The sequence below is a fragment of the Nanorana parkeri genome, unplaced genomic scaffold (genome assembly GCF_000935625.1).
Source record: "Nanorana parkeri isolate BGI_ZX_2015 unplaced genomic scaffold, ASM93562v1 scaffold30, whole genome shotgun sequence".
NCBI classification, from domain to species: Eukaryota; Metazoa; Chordata; class Amphibia; order Anura; family Dicroglossidae; genus Nanorana; species Nanorana parkeri.
Genome location: NW_017306298.1, coordinates 1,546,813 through 1,568,055, shown reverse-complemented (window position 1 = coordinate 1,568,055; position 21,243 = coordinate 1,546,813). Strand labels below are relative to the sequence as shown.

Sequence of the window (21,243 nt, the reverse complement as noted above, 5' to 3'; positions counted from 1 at the left end):
GGGGGGGGGGGGGGTGTGTGTGTGTGTGTGTGCTGAAGTGGCCACGGATGGTGCCGCCAAATACTTGCAAAACAGAAAAAATAGTCACCAGCACTCAAAGTTTTCTTCAAAACAAAATCCTTCTATTCATTCTTGCAAGTCATATCACCATGCGTGGCTAATATGACCGGCAAGAATGAATAAAAGGATTTCGTTTTGAAGAAAACTTGGAGTGCTGGTGACCATTCTTTCCTGTTTTGCTCCTAAATTCTTGTGTACTCTACCTGTGCTGCACTTAAATCTTAGGCAGTTATAAGACCTGCCCAGATATGAAGTACAGAACACCTCCCCACTATGTTGTGGAGATGAGAAGAAGTGGAGTTTTTTTTTAGTCCTAACACACACTTTCCCTGCTAGGGCAAAGGCACTGCTCCACCACAGGTACAATACATTGGGGTTGATTTACTAAAGGCAAATAGGCTGTGTACTTTGCAAGGGACTTTGCATTTAGCAGGGGAAATTTGCCCTTTGTTTAGTGAATGAGGGGAAGTTCTGCTGACTTCAATCACCCAATTGTTTGGGTGATGAGAAAAAATGCTGTTTTTTATTTTCCTTTCACACAATTGGGTATTCTATACACAGTGAAGTTACACCACATTCACTAAGTTAAGGGAAACTGGCCCTGCAAAGTGCGAATTCCCTTGGAAAGTGAACAGCCTATTTGCCTTTAGTAAACCAACCCCAGTGAGTGAGCATTGTCCCCCTAGGACAGGAAGTGTGTTACTTGCAGAAACACCAGGTGAAAATAAAGGAAGAAAGAGTCTTAATAAAGAAAACTAATGCAGATACCACATCTAAGGTCTGGTAAGCTGCAATATGTAACATTTTTGTTCTTGGGTTCAAGTACACTTTATATCAATAACTGTTCTGTTTAGTGGATGTTGTCTTTTTGTTAATTTAGGTCATTTGGCCTTCTTTAAACTCTTATTTTTGCCCTCCATGACCGAGTGCCTGACTTTTCAGAGGGGGGTGTGACTGATAAAATGACTGTCGGTCAGTCAGCCGCACCCCCGCACCCCCTTGTAACGTCATTGCATAAAGCATATTAACTTTATAGAGCAGAAATAAATCAGTTACTTACATACAGCAATGTAATTTTCCAGTTTGCACAAGGCAGCATTGATAGAAGGGTTGGCTTAACCATCATCTCAAACTTTGTGACCTTCTCTGCTCCTTAGGTATGGTTTTCTAATCGGCGAGCAAAATGGAGAAGAGAAGAAAAGTTGCGGAACCAGAGGAGGCAAGCCAGCAACACACCCAGTCACATCCCTATTAGCAGTAGTTTCAGCACTAGCGTCTACCAACCAATACCACAACCCACCACGCCAGGTAAGCATGAAGAATAGGGCATGATGCCAGCTTTCCAGTGTAGGTAAAACCGTAAGACTGAAAAGTACAATAACAGATTTTCTAAATAGAGTTTATTAGATGTCTTGTTTCATTCTGTGTCTACCAGCGTTTAACCACTTCTCTACATATGTATATGTCCTGGTCCAAAAGCTGTGGACCAGGAACTCAGCTTGGTACTGGAACCCAGCTTTCACATACTGTAGAGCTGCCTAAACACGTGTATGGTGATGAAAGTGTGACCTTCCCACCTCCGTCTGTCCGGGGTTCTGCTGCTCTCTGGAACAGGGGTAGGCAAACTCCAGCCCTGAAGCTGTGGTGCAACTACAAATCCTATTAGGTATTGCAAGACTCTGACAGCTACAGATATGACTCCCAGCAGAAGATGCATGATGGGATTCGTGGTTTCATAACAGCTGGAAGCCCGGAGTTTGCCTACCCCTGCTCAAGACCATCTATTTTTAAAGTAGAAAATTCACTACTTGAAGGCCACCCCTACCGTCCACTGACCCTACCTTCTTTTGCTCCTGTAAGGAGCATAACCCAAAACTCAGCAGTCCTAGATAGCTATCTTTTGGGTAGGGGAAGCAGGCCGGGGGAGGCACCCCCTTCCCATTAAGGGAGCGCATTTCCAAAGCTAGATGTCATCAGTCAAGATGGCGGGGCTGAGGATGGTCCTACTCCCAGCAGTGGAGGAGGTAGGGAAAGGACCACACCAACCACTGTAGTTTCTGTTCCTGTCTTTGCTGTGGTTGGGGATTTGGGGGAAGGCTAAATAGTATAGGCATGTTTCAAAAAAATCCATGCGACCAGTTGGAAATGCGCAGAGCTCGCCATAGACCATGGTTCTGGCCTTCCAGCTGTGCTTTAACTCCAAATCCCAAAATGCCTTTGGGAATCATGCCAGTAACTGTCAGTCTTGCAATGCCTCATCGGACTTGTAGTTCCCCAACAGCTGGAGGACCGGAGTTGCCCACCCTTGCTATAGACGAAAGCTAGAAATTGTCTACAGTTGTCTACTCACATTAAAGACATCATTGAACAATACACCCATGACAAAAAGCTAATTTGTAACGTCACTTACTTGGTGCAGCGGATAGTTCAAGAGCCTGTTCATGCTTAAGGAAACAAGATAGCTAATACATGCTATTTTCAATGTTGAGTATATTTCTGTGATTTAAAAGAAGTTCCACATGGCAGAAATGTGCAGCTGGACGTTAGATCATCTGATCGATCAATAGACTAATTTGTCTTCTCTTTCTCTTGCCCAGTGTCCTCATTCACATCAAGTTCTATGTTGGGAAGAACAGACACAGCACTTACAAACACATACAGTGCGTTGCCACCAATGCCTAGTTTTACCATGGGAAATAACCTGCCTATGCAAGTGAGTATTGACATGTGCTTTACCGTTAATGTACTTTTTGCATATTCTCTGTGTTACCAGTCCGGTATATAAAACGAATCATTATTAACACTTTATAATGCCTAGAATGGTCAGGCCTGGTAGTCCTTATGTTGAACATGTCTATTTTATACATATGTAGGCGATGTATGAGTAAGGGTTTAAAAAGAAAACCAAATATATTTAGTTTTAGTTTTCATTACTTTTTTTTTTGTTTGCTTAACATATCCACATTCATTAAATTAATCCACATTATGTACACGAACAATGGGCGTATATACTGCCAGTGACAACACAGGGAACAAGCATCTTAAAAATGGCTTTTTATACATATTTATTTATTTACAGGGCGTGTAAAAGGAAAGTTGCCCTATGTAGGAAAGGAACACATTTGAAGATTTAAAATAAGAATATTGATAGAAACGTTAAATGCTTTAACAGGACCTGATGTAGCAATATTATGACAAATGATAATATAGTGCAGGGTTAGGCAACCTTGGCACTTCAGCCGTGGTGAAACTGCAAGTGCCATCATGCATCTGACTCTGGGAGTCATACCTGTGGCTGTCAGAGGCTTGCATTGCCTCATGGGAATTGTAGTTTCACCACAGCTTGAGGGCAAAGTTTTGCCTACTTCTATGATAGTTTGGGGAGTTGCCACTTGCACGACTTACCAAGAAGTCTGTTATGTATAGCAAAACATTCTTACATATTTATCCCAGATATCTTTCTTCTTCTTGTATTTTGGTGATGAATAAGGCCCATGATATGTAAAATGATCTGGATAACAGAACACTAGCTGAAAGGGCGATGTTAGGTCATTGTATGCTAAACAGCACCAACATGTCATAAAAAATGGCTGCAAATGACCCCGGCCACATTCATTCAAGGGTTTCTAATTGGTTGCCATGGGCACTGCACGCTAAGGCACCATGTTAGTAAAAAGGCCCCCTATGTGATGCTCGTACACCACAAGAAACATGGCTGTCAGCGCCTGGACAAAAATAAATGTCCTCAGTGAGTCATGGCCAGACCGGTATTTAGCATTTCTTCCGCTCTGTGCCATTATGACTGATTACGGTTCATGTAAATAACTGTGCGCCCCTCATATTTATTCCACTCTGTCCCCCCCCCTCCTCTAACAGCCAAATCCACCCAAACCTGATATTTTGGTCGCGGCAGGCACCGCTCACCGCTAGTTTATTATATCTTTATATTGTGTTCTATAATATTGGCTAAATACTGATGTTTTGACGGCCCATGGTGTCCAATCAGACGATTCCTTTCATTTTATTTTCTGCAGTGACAGTTGCATCTCAGTAGCCGCCAGGGGCCACAAAGAGGCTTGTGAATAAACATGGAGCAGACAAATTGTGGGAGCAGTTGCCCATAGTAACCAATCAGCCTCCCATTAAGTTTTGTTCAGTTAAGCTTTAAAAACAAAAAAAAGAGAAGCTGATTGGTTGCCATGAGCAACTGACCCAGTTTCTGTCTGTTCCATTTTTGATAAATTCCCCTCAATGCCTATGGCAACCAATCAGAATTATTGGTTAATTTTCAAACCATGGATTGTAAATAGGACAGGTGGTGGGCAACTCCAGCCCTCCAGCTGTGCTTTACCTACAAATCCCAGCATGCCTTTGCCTCTGGGAGTCATGCCTGTAACTGTGGGTCTTACAATGCCTCATGGGACTTGTAGTTTCACAACAGCTGGAGGGCCGGAGTTGCCCACCCCTGCCCAGATCCTTCCTTTAACCCCAGTTTTTGTACATATATATCCTTATTACATAAAGACTTCTTATTCTTAAAGCAGAACTACACCATCTTATGCTTTTTTGCCAAGGAAGGTGCCATCTTAGCCTCTTTTTGGATTGCAGTTGCCATGGCGCTGCACATGTGATCAGCTATGACACCAGCCATTTGAGGAATTGAACGTTCAGTGGAGGGCTGAAATAGAACCACTACCATCAGTTGGCTGGCAAGTGGCATGCCTTGGAGTCAACTGCTTTGGCTGTGTGAGGTTCCACTGTCAGTATGAATTCTTGAGTCTGGTAACACAGAGCAACCAATCACAATTTATCTTGAGCTGGCCTTGCATTCAGCAGAGGGAGTTTTGATTGGTTGCTCTTGGTTTCCAGACATTAAGATGTACTTCTTAAGAATGAAAACTTCTTATTACAAAAGTTGTATTGCATCACGGGCAATGTTTGTAATAATGCGCCCCAAAAAAGAAAACCCTGTTTTTAGCCCTATTGTATGCAATGTAATAATTCTGCATTCCGTGTGTTTCCTACATTTCATGGACAATAGCAACTTTAAGAAAAATAAGAATTTAAGAATCAGATTTCCCCCGTCAGCCCCATGCAAAGACCTCCAAAGTTTTCCAGATTTGTTCTTATTTTCTCAAAGTGATGGTGAGCCTCCTCTACGCCCACCCTTCGCAACTGCCTCTGCTGCCTTCCCTTTGTTGGCCCATTTAGTCCCTGTGAACCAGAAATCCGATTTTATTTGGACGCCATCAAGAGGTTGATTTATACCTAAGCCAGATAATCATTCAATGAGTCCCTTAACGTCATTAATAACTAGTCCCCCTCGGGTAGTACACAAAAGGTACAGACGTTACATTAACAAATTTACTCTTAAAAGGCATGTACAGTCAGGGAAATTTATCAAAACTGGTGCAGACGAAATCGATAGCAGCTGTGCATGGCAACCAATCAGCATCCACCTTTCATTTTCAAAGTTTAACTGAACAAACTGAACAGAGAAGCTGATTGGTTGCCCCCAGTGTGTTTTCAGGGAGCAAATTTTTTGACTTAGGCCTCATTCACACTGGAATCGGCCTGCATGCTGGGTGCACGGCCGTATCGGGCAGCTCCCGGGAAGCACAGGTACTACGTGTGATTAGTACGCAGCCCCCGTCCTTCTCTATGGGACTACGCGGCCATACGCCCCCCTACGCTCACCTCAAGTGCAGGTCCGTAGGGGTGCGTGCTTCCTGGCTCCGGCGCAAACGGACGTGCTGGGCGGGTGAGCGTAGGGGGGCGTACAGCCGCATAGTCCCATAGAGAAGGACGGGGGCTGCATACTAATCACACGCAGCACCTGTCCTTCACGGGAGCTGCTCGGTACGGCCATGCACGCAGCACGGAGCTATACGTGCGGGCCGATTCTAGTGTGAATGATGGCTTATTATTGCAGTATTTAAAGTAATTTTATATGACTTACACAAATATTTGTAGATTTCCCACTAGATCAGGGGGAGGCAAACTCCAGCCCTCCAGCTGTGGTGAAACTACAAAACCCATGAAGCATTGCAAGACTCTGTCAGCCACAAGCATGACTTCCAGAGGCCGATGAAGCATGATGGAATTTGTAGTGTTACCACAGCTGGAGGGCCGGAGTTTGCCCTCCCCTACACTAGGGGAAGCTCTCAGTGGCTCCGTGCTACCTGCTTAACATGTGTTGAGACATCAGGCACACAGGGAGTGCATTGTTTTCAATCAGTCAACAGACTGACACAGGCTGGTTTATTAGGAGTTAGGAATCTTCACCTAAAAAATTGTGTGAATATTTAATGTATTTATCCAATCATGTGAAAAGCAGCTTCCTGTTCATTTTAAATGCCCAAAGATTGTGACAATGGAATAGGTAAAGAGGATTTTGCGTTTCACCTGGCTGGATAAATTAAGTGAATATTCACACAATTTATATATCAGCCCAATAGATTTGCACTGTGAGGAGAAGAGAAGCACAACCGTCATGTGCAAGTGCACAGCAGAGGGTACAGCCTGAGCATGTAATCAGGGCCCGATTTCCCCCTGCTGCCCCGAGGCCTGGCCTTGGGGCAGCAGGGGGTAGAGGGGCAGCAGGGGTGTGGAATTCCTATCACCCGAAGCTCAGGAAAATGCAGTTCCAGGCACCGGGTGGGTCGTTTTTTTCTACATTTAGCCTTGCTTTGGGCAAGCAGAGCTAAATGTAGAGCGGGGAAGCTGCAGCTCGTTTTGTACAAGTGATCTCGGCGATGATTACTTGTACAATTGAGGAGGGATTGGGAGCGTGGAGGGGGCGCATTGAGGAACCTGGCCTTGAGGCAGCAGATGGAGTAAATCCGGAACTGCATGTAATATGGCTGCCTCCATACACATACATAAATCACAAGGTACAGAAATAAGGTCTTAAAAAAGATTAACATATTAGTAAATCTACATCAAACTCATCTTTTATTTTTTGTTTACTTGTATAAAAAAAGACTAAGCATTCCCTGTAGGAAGTGCTTGCTTAAATTAAAACCTTCCATTAGTACACAGTATGTGGCAACACACTTGGGCACAAGGAGGCCCCGAAAAGGGGCAGGACACATCTTTGGTCTGTGAATTTGCATCTCCTGAGGATGCTGAACCACAGTGTGCTGCACACCCACCCACACACACACACCACACACACTGCACAGTCCAATATGGAAGCCACTCGACAGGTCGCAGAGGCATTCACCTTTGACTGTGGAGTAGGTGTCCCTAAATCCCAGTGGTACTTGTGCAAAGGTGCCCCTTGACACAACCAAGGTTCCGGACTCCCAGGGGCACTCTGCAGTTTTACAAATGACAGTTATGCGCCTTGCACCTAACCGAGCGTGCTGTTGCATAAGACTTTCTTTTCTTTAATGTGCCAGTAAAAAAGCATTTTAGGAATTATTTTATTTTGAAGTGCAGGTACTTTACTAAGATGACCATGTTTAAAGCAACTTGCAGTTTTTATTTTAATGATGTAAGATTTATCTACAGACTATCTACACTAGCTGCAAATTTCTCTTGCATTGGCATAAGCTGTTGACACAGGCACAAGTTGTCCCTTGAAACGCAATGCCATGGCATCTTGGCACGAATGACTGAATAGCCTCTCCTTCTTTCTGTTACCGTCTAAATGAAATGATTTTTGGGAGAGCCAGATATAAAGCAGTAAGGCATGCCTCTGTGAACAGCTGTCAGAAAACAAACTGCACCTGTATCAAGAAACAACCTTAGCTTCATGCAAGATCAAATTGCAGCTGAGTGTAGGAAACCATTCTTTCTTTTATTAATTAGACTGTAAATATTCACTGCATTCTTATAGTCTGTGTGCATCACTGTACGACTTTCTGAGCTCCCATGATGCTTTTGCACCATGGGAGATGAAGCCAAGCTGCAGACAATGTCATGAGGTTACACATTGCTCATCAACGTCAACAATAGTCTATGTAGGTCAGTGACACAGAAACAACACGCACACACACACACACACTGTAAGGTTTTTTTTTTTTAGCCAATGGGCAGATGATGGATACAGGAGGTGCAGTGATTGTATTTAAACATCACAAATAGCACTGAGCAGTAATTTTGCTTTTCTTTCTTCTTCCAGCCCCCTGTACCCAGCCAGACTTCCTCCTACTCATGCATGTTGCCCACAAGTCCATCTGTGAATGGGCGGAGCTATGATACATACACACCTCCCCACATGCAGACACACATGAACAGCCAGCCAATGGGCACCTCTGGTACAACCTCTACAGGTAGGCATGCCATTATTTTCCACCCTCTCTCTGCCACTCCCCCACACGCAGTCACTGCCGAACGGGATAGCTACACATTAACACACAGCACAATGTCTGCACCTATGCAGACCATTGTAGATCAGCTATATCTAATATAAAAACAAAGCAAAAAGAAGAAAAAAAAGCCACTCGCTACACAATGCATGCCTAATAAAGTCTTGCATCCGAATTAGAACAGTTCCTACAAATACCCTAACGCCACAAAGTTGCATGTGTTGTGTATTGTGATAAACTAGACAGACTGCGTGACATAGTAATATACCCCTTTGCTTTTCTATTTATTTTTCTAGGTCTCATTTCCCCTGGAGTGTCAGTCCCAGTACAAGTACCCGGGAATGAACCTGACATGTCTCAGTACTGGCCAAGATTACAGTAAAAACCGTGTTAATTTAACCAATGACTTTATGGAAAACAGTTGGATGTTCAGCAGTATTTTATAAAAATCCAGGGACTGGCTTGGAAAAGATAAAGAAAAAAAAAAAAATCAAAAAGACTTCTCTGGACAGCGACTGTATATTGATAATATTGGGAAAGACTGCACAACAGACATTTGCACACTGAAAGCGGTATCTATATCAGTTGGATCAAACCTTCATTTTGATATCCAAACTTTTATCCATTTGATGTACTCTTTGTAAACTGACTCTGTTATGTGATATTGAACAGAACAACGCAGGCGGGTAGTCCGGATCTGCTCTCTGTTGATCATTATTTTTTATTTTATTTTATTTTTTATTGGAAGCCATGATCAAGCCACGAATTTAAAGAGGTTTTTATCAAGATATATATCGTCCCTTGATTTTGTCCATCCTTGGACCAATTTTCCTAATTTTTGTATCAACTTCCCTTGGGCCAGTTGCCGGAAAAAAAATAATTATATAAATACTCACCTTCCCCCAGTTTCCTGTTTGGTAATCCCCAAAGGTTGATGTTTAACGTTCCAAAAGTTTTAAAAAAATGGAAAAAAGAAAAACGGAAGAGAGAGACGTTTGGTAGATGAAAGGTAGATGATATCTTCGATATAATCCAATTTGTTTTATGTCGAAATGTATGTTTGTGTCTTCCCTAGAAATCTCCCAGAATGATTTCTATAATAAAGTTAATTTCATTTATATTTGATGAGGATACTGTATAGATGTTTTATACACATTTTCATGCATCATGAGTTCTTTTATTTCTCTTGGAAAGCAAGGTCATCCCATTGTTCCTAGATAGAGTGTACAAAATGTTCACAGTCCAAACATCCTTGTGCATAGAGACCATTCCTTATACCGATTAAAACGTGCTTGCAAGAGTTTTCATTTTAAGTGTTTTTCAAGTTGTTCACAAATACATATCAGAATTAACCATTGTTGATTGTACAAAACCATACCAAAGCCTTTGTATTTCCTTTGTTATACTATTTCATTTAAACCTTTAGCGTGGTGTTGCAAATTTTTGTTAACAGTCTTGGACGTTAAGTCCGTTTTTTTTGTTTCAATTGTAATTTATTTTTAAATAAATTAGGGCAACTGAAAAGACTGTGCCGTGCAGATGTCAGCTACAGGCTACAATTTTTTTATCATTACTTATCACTAAAAAGGGCAATCTGCACTGGGTATTGCCAACTGAAATGGTTTAATAACACCATATAAATAATGGTCTGGTACTGAACTACATATTGTACTAAACTCACCCACGAAAAAAAGTTCAGCTCAATTTAATTCTAAAAATTAGGCTAAATGAACAAAAAGTTTTATAATACAAAAACTACATCGAACTAAAAATATCCTTAAGCAACAAATAAAAGTGAATTTAAAAAACACAAATTATGTGTTATAACCTTACAGGGAAAAGATAGACACGGGAGCTCTTAATTAAAACTCAGAATGCTAACAAAAAGGTTTTGAGCATGATCTGTGAAACTGCTAACCCATTTTACCCATGTACTAAAGATTTAACTAAGGCACCCTAAAACAAAACTCAAATTTCCAACACATTTCATACTGTAAAGGGCAATGACTTCGTAAACTGCATATTACCTATCTTGCTCTTTAAAGCTTTTAAAGACACTATCATTTGTGCCCAATGTAATTCGTTCAGATCACGTTTGCTGCATTGGCAGAATCCTAAGGACAGCTGTGTTTATGGAATGCTCATCTAAATATTTATTTTCAGGGTTTATTTGTATTATGCTAACCTGACTTTCAGCACTAGACTTGTTTTTAATGTGGAGATTGACTTATCATGATTCCCAAGCCTGCTAAACATTTAACAAATACTGAATGATCAAAACATTTGATCCAATTTCTGATTTTATAAGATTGGCCATGTTTGCATTGCATAGTTCCATATGCAATAATTATTTAACTATTAATATGATTTTAAGGCCAAAAACACATATTTGTCTGGTCATAGTGACAGGTAGGTGTTCAGTGGGCAGATGTGGATCCTTGGGAATGGGAGGTCAGAATCTGTGCAAATGTATGAAAAAGAAGTAAATTCTTAACTCACCATGGGGTTTGGTGTGTGGCAATATCAACAACGAAGAACAAGTGGCAAATCGAAGAGTCTTGCACAGATTCTGACCTCCCATTCCCAAGGATCCACATCTGCCCACTGAACACACACCTGTCACCACGACCAGACCTCACGACAACATCACCAGGAGATCACCACCATTGTGCCCATCCATTCCATCACACGTGAGTGCCCAGTTTCCATTCCCACTTCCTTCTACATCGATTTACTGTTATTCCCTGGTCAATCTCCTTCCACACAGTCTGCGCCAGTCAGTTGCGCTCCTTTCCTTTGCTGGTGGTTCAGCATTACACAGTTAGACACCCCAGGTCTAATAACATGAGGAGCCGCACAACGGCCACGACACACCACACACCCCCCTGGGAGTGCGCTAACCAATCAGTCTTCATTTTCTACCTTTATATTAGATAGATACAAATGTCTTGTAGGTTGCTACAGGTCAATGAAATTCCACTATTAAAAATGTTCATTTGCAAATATTTTCACAGAAGTATTCACACAATTTTCATTCAAGATATACACATATTTCATTTTGGATTCAACTGGAAAAATGTGTAAAACCAGAATGGAAGATGTGTTAACCTTGCGTGAAAGCAATTATAAATAGACCCATTGGTTTGTTCACCCCATGAAACGTTCTGTGGGGGCATAAGAGATCAATAGGCTGCCTAACTGAATTGAGACTATGAAGCTGATTTACTAAAGGAGCTAGTAATCTTCACTCAATAAATTGTAGCTGTGTTCATTTTGAATACCCGATCATGTGTAGATTAAATAAATAGACATTTGCTTTTCACACGATTGCATCATTTAAATTAATCTTCACTCAATTTATTCTCAAGCCTAGAAAATCAGCCTATGTATATCAGACAATATAATGCCTCTAGGGACAGGTCAACATCACATGCAAAGGGGTATTTTTCTTTGAAAAACAATGAAGTGGCATTGTCCTTGTTGACTAAAAGGTGTGCAGGGTTGTGAGAAGAAATATGCTAGAGAAAAGGAAAATGAGGTTATCATCCATTACAACCAATCAGGATATTTATTTTTATGTGATGCTATTGATTTATATTATATTGTATATATTTCATAACATTATTTATATGCTACACATTTATTATTTAAACATGTCAATTGTATTTGCTATCTATGAACAAAGAACAGGAATCCAATTTATGGGCTGACCAGTCTTAAAGAGAATGCAACTGCTCACTAGGAATTTTGATGTCATTGTGACCAGGGTAACATCACAGGCAATCATTTTGTACTTTGAGTATTGGTTCAGCTCAAAAATATGTCCTCCGTCTCTGAACATAAGCAACAGGTACACATTATTGACATTTTTTAGTATTTTTTATCTCTATAACAATTTTTTGATCAAGTGAAAAGTATAGAAAAAGCTTGTGATGGACAGGGATGCACAATAGCTAATATAGGTCACTTTGCGATGCCTAGGGCTGTCCAACTGGTGGCACTTGGGCCAGATGCTGCCTTTACAATCTGTTTGTGGCTCTAAGCATTGCTGATAAGATTAAGAAAATTGCAATTTTAGAAAAAATAAAAATAACCAATAGTTTTTAAACAATAATTATTATTATAGTTATATATTAAATTTGTTTGCAACATACTTTTCAACACTTACACACGAAAAAGTACATTATAAACCTCAAATTATTATAGGTAGTTGTTACAAAGAAGCATGTGGGGTATTGTCCTACAGATGCTTGGTCTTATATTTTCTCTAAGTGAAAAACACATATTTTGAACCCTTTATTAAGTTGCTGTTTAAATAGTTTTCGTTAAAAAAAATTGCATTTTAAAGCACGTAGTGGGAAAACTGTGCTGACAGCGCAATTACTTGTTGTTAAAAAAAAAGTAACCATTTTTACAGAATATATGTGAATCTCATGTTAAATGAATCCTCCCCGATATCCACACCTGCATGTGTTCTGCTTTATGCACATAGTAATTAAAAGCAAAATCAAGATTTTTTTTCAAAAACACAATTTAAATCTGCGTTTAAAAATACCTTTTCACAGTGAGGGTTTTTTTTTTTTTCCAACTATATCTACCAAACTTATTTGTCTGTGATATTTTATACGCAAGATAGAAATTTTACTGGAAATATAAATATTCATAGAAAACATTGAGATATAACTTCTCACACCTGCTTATTTTAACTGTTGTAATGTTAAAAATCTTTCTCTACTAATTTGAATATTATATAAACCATCAACGAAATACCATTGATAAGCAAAATTGTAATCACACATATTTACTCGTAGTGTGTATTATTGTTTGCAGATCCATAAAACCTGGAAGGCCTCATGTCACCTATACCTAATAGGGATTAGTTTAAAGAAAAGTATTCAAGTTCTGGCAAGAGGGCTCAACAATAATTTTTAAATAATATTTATTTATAGCTGTTTTCAAACATATATTTTTCGAAACATAACATAATATGACATAGATCTGAAATAAATTAATAGGAAAATGTTAAAATATAATCTATATAGAAATAAGTGTAAAGTGTAAAGTTTGGTGGAGGGGGGATTATGGTGTGGGGTTGTTTTTCAGGGGTTAGGCTTGGACCCTAGTTCCTAGTTCAGCATACCAAGACATTTTGGACAATTTCATGCTCCCAATTTTGTGGGAACAGTTTGGGGATGGCCCGTTCTTATTCCAACATGACTGCGCACCAGTGCAATAAGCAAGGTCCATAAAGACATGGATGAGCAAGTTTAGGGTGGAGGAACCTGATTGGCCTGCACAGAGTCCTGACCTCAACCGGATAGAACACCTTTGGGATGAATTAGAGCGAGGACTGCGAGCCCGGCCTTCTCGTCCAACATTAGTACCTGACCTCACAAATGCGCTTCTGAAAGAATGGTCAAACATTCCCATAGACACACTCCTAAACCTTGTGGACGCCTTCCCAGAAGAGTTGAAGCTGTTATAGCTGCAAAGGATGGGCCAACTCAATATTGAACCCTACGGACTAAGACTGGGATGCCATTAAAGTTCATGTGCGTGTAAAGGTCGGCGTCCCAATACTTTTGGCAATATAGTGTATATGGATATCAGATGTCTGGTATCTGATATGCACATGCCTGTTGCACATCAGTGCAAAGTGAGTCCACCCTTAGCTTAGTGAACAAGATAAAGCTGTTAAACAAATATTGTGCATGCAAAAAATCCCTTGGGTGTTCTAAGTAAAAATAACATGTTTCTCTGAGATAATAATTTTGTTTGATTTGTCAGCCATAGGAGCATATTTATAAGCAGCGAATGACCACTTCTCCAGTCATTTGTCACACATTCACCCAACAGGGTGTTTGCCATTAATATAGAGAACAGATTCACAAAATTGATTGCATTTACCACCATTTTTTGGATTTGGATTTCCCATTACTCAAAAGGAACCTATGCCTTAGTGACATTTGACATATTTGTAATATATCAAATGATACAGCCTAGAATCTTAATTTGCTTTCACTGACATCCACCTCGTTCTTTAGTCATGGAAGAAAGTTAACTGTCTCCCAATAGTTCAAGCAGCTGGCAACCACAAGGTCATGGCTGCCCTTCAGTGTTTAAAGTGAAGCTGCTGAGATGTGTTCTACATTGGAACCTGGACTGCTGGAAATTAAGTAAGGTAAGGCTTTAGATGGGATGTACTAGAGCTGGGATTTTTCCTGATTTGGGTATGCAGAGTAGTCTTGCTGAAGTGCTATGGCTCCAGTAAGCTGCTCTTAGGCACAGGAATGCCTACTGGGGCATCTTGGAAGAAGTCCAGGAAATTTAAGTAAATATGAGTACCTCATCTAAAGTCTGACAGTATTTACTCAATCATGAGTATCCAAAGTGACAAGCCAGTGCATTTCAGGGACAGACTGTAACTCCTTCATTAAGACTTAAATGTTGTATAAAGTGAAGGGAAAATACCTGATTGAAATTCTTATTTCTGAATAAAATATCTGTTTATCACTTTCGGTAAAAAAACTTCAGCAGGATTGTAAGTTCTGATGTAGAGGGTACAGACTAGCCCCCTGCATCGTGTTGATCTGTCCACTTTGGATACCCATGATGAAATAAATACATTTTGAACTCTGGATCCTTTGGTGTAACATTCGTATTCACTTACATCACCTGTAAAGTAAGCAATAACATCCTTAAACATTGCTATGTCAACGATGTGTCACTACAACCATCCTGGTAGGTTCCTATTTACAGCGCAAAGTTCTAATTTCTTTAAATGGTGCGTTTACCTACCTTGCAGATATTTTCTTAACAGTTGTATTAACAGAAAGCCTGTGCACATGCCATCCTTACAGGTATTGTTGCACTAACTCACCTTAACTCAGCTAAAACCACTATAAATGGTGTCAGTGAAGATAGAACTTAAAAAGCCTATTTGTCTCGATGTCTGCCAGGGTGTTATTTGTAGGAAAGGAATATTTTAACCATATCCTGTATATCTGAAGTGTAATATTGGTGAAAACCTGCAGGCTGAAACACAAATAACCTGCCAGCAGCAATAACGAATACTATTTCTACAAAGCCTAGGGATAAATAATTTTTTTTGTACAAAAACAACTACCATTACTACAATAATAAAAATGATGAAGGACTGATGATGAGTATGGAAATTTTTGGTACTTGCTATCTACAAGGAGAAATGGGTATTATCCTACCTCATTATTTTGTAGGGACAATGCTCCAAATTATATTTTTTTGGAAAACCTCACATCCATAGGATTCTTTCTTGAATGCATATCCTATATTGGTATGGTACAATTTCTTTTGTTATGACTTAATGGCTTAATATCTTAATGAGGGACCATTCATGAGAAGTAGTGATGACTTCCCTTTCTGTATGTATACATAAGGAGTGATATAGAGATGAGCAAATATCTTAAATTCTGCTCTACTGTCAATTTGCCCAATTTTGCCAAATTGGAAAAGGCTTTTTTTTTTACTGGAAGGTCATAGAAAAATGGTCTCTACTGAGTCCTCACCGTTTGACAAACAGTATGTCAAGGAGAAAGAAGCCTGGCTTGCAGATAGTTTATTTAGTGATAAGGTAAATTACATGTATTTATTTTGTTCGAAAAATTGGAGCATAGCACACTTCAACCATCTTTTCAAATGCCTTGCGCACCAAGAGGGCATCCTAATGGCATAAATTAGGCAAGTCTGATCTCAAATATATCGAAATTCATCCACACAAAGGACTTCTGTATTACACTGTTCAGTCTATTTAGCTCTTTTATTGAAACATGGAAGAAGCAGCAATGAGTTAACATGCAAAGTCTTACATCTGAAAATGCAAACCAACTGGCTATTTCTTAAGCATGGAGTCAGACGTCTGGGACCTTGGACCCAGATGGGGAGATTCACAGAAATTATTTGTGGCAGGTATATAGCAGGGCATCATGGCCTTCCAGATGTGGACATCTATAAACTTGGATCAGGCAGTGAGGTTGAAGTTCTTTTGACAGGTTGTGCAAGAGTTCAGGAGACCAAGTTTGGAAACTAGACAGAGAAACTCCCAAATCTGAAAATACACAAGAAGAAGTTCAATCTGAAAAGATATATTATTCTGACTGTATTTATTCTAAATATATTCTTGAAAAATATCTGTTGGTAAGGTTCATCATCACCTCTAAACAACATTACAGATTTCTTTGTGGCCTGAACCTAAAAGCCTGACCAAGATGTCTAAACACTTGAAAATACAGGGGAAACAAATTAAAGAAAAAACAATAGATATTGATAGTTTGCATCAGGACCACAGGAGAGCATCATGGACTTTCAGCTGTGGAGACCAGGCAAAGGAAAACATAACTGGATTCAAAATACTGCAATAATAATAATCTTAATACAAATTAGTAAGATAAATGTGAGATTGTAGTCCATGCCGGGGGTGATCTTGGAGCGGTGACTACTTTACAACACACACAGGGACCATAGGAAACAAGGGTAGCACCCTCCAGAAGGAAGGGCAGTGTCAGCACCAATTCAGAGAGGATTTGAGGAACTACAGCCGAGTGATACACAAATAAGATACATTGTTGTTAATAGTTAAGGTACTTGAATGGATTTGTAAGATTTAACTCCTGAGTTTAATCTCACTTTAACTTTAAATATTCAATTGTTTGCAGATTCTTTTCCTATGATTGGATAATTGAAGTAAATATTCACACAGTTTTTGAGAGTTGATCCTCAGTTCCTTTATTGAATCAGACTTCATGTGTTGGGGCTGTATGGCCCCATTCACACCAGCGAATGGGGTCAGATCCATAAGTCTTACAAACTCCTTTGTGAGACTCATGCAATCTGCTTTTCCAAGCTGGTCTGAATTTGCTGGCCGTTTGCATGTAACCACACGGGTTGAGATTGCCTGCAGACAACCACACCTAGACGCAGCTCTCTTTGTATTGTATAGCATAGGTCAGACTGGTAAGGGGAAAGTGCCACAAAGAGCCAGTCAGTGATGTGGCAGTGCTCATGTGTCAACAAGAAACATGCTGATTTAGGGAAAGAGCAGAGTAACAGAGATCGGTTTACCAGTCTGTTGCTGCTTAATGCGCTATTTAGTCATGGGGAAGACACAAGATCTGTAATTGCCTGTAACCACAGCAGAGAAAAACAGGTCCCCTGCCTTGCAAGACAGGGCTGTGCTGTGAGGCAGAGCTGTGTAAATCTCAGCACTAGATGGACAAAAATAATCTTTTGGCAGGTAAAACAGCTCTCATATGTGTATTTCATCATTGTATCTAGCATTGTGTCTGGAATTTAGCATTTGGCACTGGTGTGCACTATGTTTTTCTATCCTTCACCAAATTAGTAAATGTAAAATACAAGTCTCCAATCGGTGTGGTTAATGCTTTTGGCAAAACGAGTAGTGCACAAAAGGCAAAGGCCAGTTGCTGACCATCTACAAATTCTATTGTATATAATTAATATGGTTCTTAATATATCCTTTTTCTTTTTCTCCATTTTCCTTTCTTAATTAATTTGCTAGAAGATAATTCTGTGTTGAAAGATTGCATTTTAATGTTACAGAATGACACTGTAAGAAAAATATTTTTATAATGTGGCTACTATGCGCCTGATGGATAACAAGTTAAAGGGAATCTATAAAGGTTTTGGGTAAATTTGATTTTTTTTCTTTTAAACAGATTCAAGTTTTAAAGCATATATTTTATATGATGTAGACAGAAAGTGAGTGTCAAGAACGGAGTATCCCAGCAACAAACCAGCCATCTGCACAGCTTTAGAGTAGAAAGTCAGACATTCTATACTTGTTCTGCAATTAAAATGCTTCTGGCTCAACTTTTCTATTTTAAAGCTAAAGTTCTGCTTTAATGCACTGCGTTGTGTGAACGGGCCCATATACATACATTGCGAGAAAAAGCAGTAAAGTACAACCATTGTGTAGCACTGCAAAGTAGGACACAGCCTGTGTATATAATGAACAAATATAGCTCCTCCATTAATAATACTACTACTTATAATATTAATACTAATTATACATTAATAAGGTAATTTACACCCCTTTTCCACTCTCTGATCACAACATCATCAGATCCACACTCTCCCTATTGTTAGCCCCCCACCACTCCAACCAGCAACCCGTTACCCATAGATACTTCCACCACTTTAACCCCTCTCTTCTTTACTCTGCAACAGACTACCTTTATGACAAAATCACAACCCTTTTCTGCCCTGACCTTGCCACTTCTCTCTACAATAGCTCACCACTCACAGAATCAGGCCCCGTCCACCACAACCTTGGAAGACAGATGACACTAGAAGACTCTTGAGCGACTATGGCATAAATCCAAATCCCTGCGAGACTTCACCCAATATAAATCTGCTCTCCAAAAATACAGTACCTACCTCCACATAGCCAAACAGACCTATTTCATCCCACTCATTAACACCCTCTCATCTAGTCCTCATCAGCTCTTTTCTTCCTTTAACTCCCTACTTTATCCCCCTTCGCCTCCTCCAACCAACTCACTGACTGCCCAGGAGATTGTCAATCACTTCAAAGACAAGATTGACGCGATACTCTATGAAATCTTCACTGTCCAGACATCTTCCACTCCAAACTCACATTGCCTATTACCACATTCACTACTCTCTTCATTTGATCCAGTTACAACAGACAAAGTTGCTACTCTCATACTTTTGGACCTTTCTGCTGCCTTTGACACAGTTGACCACCTGCTGCTCCTCAATAAACTCCAATCCCTTGGCCTTCAAGACTCTGCTCTCTTATGATTCACCTCCTAACTATCTCAGTGCACCTACAACTCTACCTCCTCTCCTTTTCCTCTTTCTGTGGGAGTCCCTCAAGGGTCTGTCCTTGGGCCCCTTCTATTCTCCATCTACACCTCTTACCTGGGTCGCTTGATAGCCTTCCATGGCTTCCAATACCATCTTTATGCTGATAACACCCACATCTATCTCTCGACTCCTCAGCTCACCCCCTCTGTCTCTTTATGTATCACTAATCTGGATGTCATACCACTACCTCAAACTCAATCTGTCCTAAACTGAGCTCATAATATTTCCTCCTGCCCCGACATCTCCATCACAATCAACAGCGCCACAACAAACCAGTCCCATCAAGCCAGGGTACTCCGTGTAATCCTTGATTCTGAGCTCTCCTTTCAGCACATCCACATCCAATCACTATCTAAATCTTTCTGATTCAACCTCTGTAACATTTCAATAAATTTACCCCTTCTTAACAAACAAAACCAAGGAGCTTCGAATTCACTCCTTTCTTCCTTTTTGTTGGCCTACCACTAAACAGGCTATCATGAATGCTGCTGCCAGACTCATCCAACTTACCAACCATTCAGTGTCTGCTGTCCCTCTTTGCCAGTCTCTCTACTGGCTCACAATTGGCCAAAAAATAAATGTCAAAATGTACAGTCCTCCACAACTTACAAAGTCATCCACAACTCTGCCCCCGACTACATGTCCAAACTCATCTCAACATATTACACAAACCGTTCTCTTTGTTTCTCTCAAGACCTCCTGCCCGCAAACTCCCATGCTTGCCTCCAGGACTTCTACAGAGCATCTTCCATCCTCTGGAATTCCCTACCCCAATCTGTCCACTTATCTCGTACTCTGTCCACCTTTAGGCAATCCTTGAAAACTTATCTCTTCAGGGAAGCCTATCCACCTCAACATAACTGTCTTTTTACTTCCTTCCATTAACTCAACCTCAGCAATTATTACCTTTTGTATCACTTGCCCCTCCTACTAGGTTGTAAGCTCTCACCAGCAGGGCCCTTGTAACCCTATTGTACTGAAATTGTATTGTAAATGTAATGTCTCCCTCTATTTTATAAAGCGCTGCACAAACTGTTGGCGCTGTATATATCCTGCATAATAATAATAATAATCATTTACATCACTGAACACTAAAAAGAATATACATTATCATTAACACTGGAATTACATTATAATTCTGAACTCCAGGCAGATATAATAAACACAAATTAATGCACCTCAGTATTTTTGAGTACCTAAATTTGACTTGGTATCAGCCTCAATGCCGGTACAGTTGAGCTCCGAGAGGAGGAGGGAGAAGCATAAATTAAACTACAAAAAAAAAAAAGAAAAAGATCAGGTCCCCTCTCTTGCTAGACAGAGCTGTGGTGTGTGACAGGGCTGTCTAAATTTTGGAACTAGATGCAGAAAAATACAAATCCTTTATACTGTACAGTATATGTATTTAATTTGAGTATTTAGTGGTTTGCCTGAAGTTCAGCCTTAATGTGGACGGAGCAGAAGTCATGGAGGTGTGTGTACATTGGGTTCTTTATTCCTCCAGTTATTATCAAAAACACTACTCATTGGACAGCATAACATTTTTCTCTGATTGATGATTGTTTTGGGTTCTCTTCATTTATCCACCCATCAACTTCTCGCAAGAATAATTACAGTAAAGGGATTTTGTTTTGCTGGGGCAAGGGCACCTCCAGCTGAAAAACAGCCTTCTGACATACAAACACACAACAGCAAAACTGTTCCAAAATATGTTTTTGTAAAAAAAAAAAAAATCCTATGTTTTTCTTTTCCTTTGATGAAGGGTTTCCGCTCGGCTAGAAACCTTTAAAATATAGAGAACAAAGCTAGTAAAGACTAATAATTTTCTGTGTGGGATTGTGAAATACTGATAAATGAAAGTTAAGAAGCCTATATTTGTGACCCATATGATTAACTCTGCAGGATTTACCATCAAATGCCAAGTTTTATGTATTATTAAGAAACCGAGAACTGACATTTATTACGATTCACTTTGTATGATGTT

At 40.0% G+C, this 21,243-nt stretch overlaps 1 protein-coding gene across 6 annotated transcripts in view; it reads left to right on the top strand.

Moving 5' to 3' along the window:
• The window catches only part of PAX6 (paired box 6), a 40,566-nt gene extending 31,318 nt beyond the window's left edge, over positions 1-9,248 (top strand). For 4 of the 6 annotated variants that reach the window (XM_018567920.1, XM_018567913.1, XM_018567933.1 and 1 more), the window contains 4 exons: positions 1,218-1,368; positions 2,658-2,773; positions 8,189-8,339; positions 8,672-9,248. In XM_018567920.1, coding sequence (XP_018423422.1) covers positions 1,218-1,368; positions 2,658-2,773; positions 8,189-8,339; positions 8,672-8,757 — 504 coding nt within the window. In that variant the 3' untranslated portion in view covers positions 8,758-9,248. The remainder of the gene's footprint in view (positions 1-1,217; positions 1,369-2,657; positions 2,774-8,188; positions 8,340-8,671) is intronic. The other 2 variants (XM_018567941.1, XM_018567950.1) reach the window with 1 other exon arrangement.
• The last annotated feature ends 11,995 nt before the right edge of the window (positions 9,249-21,243 follow it).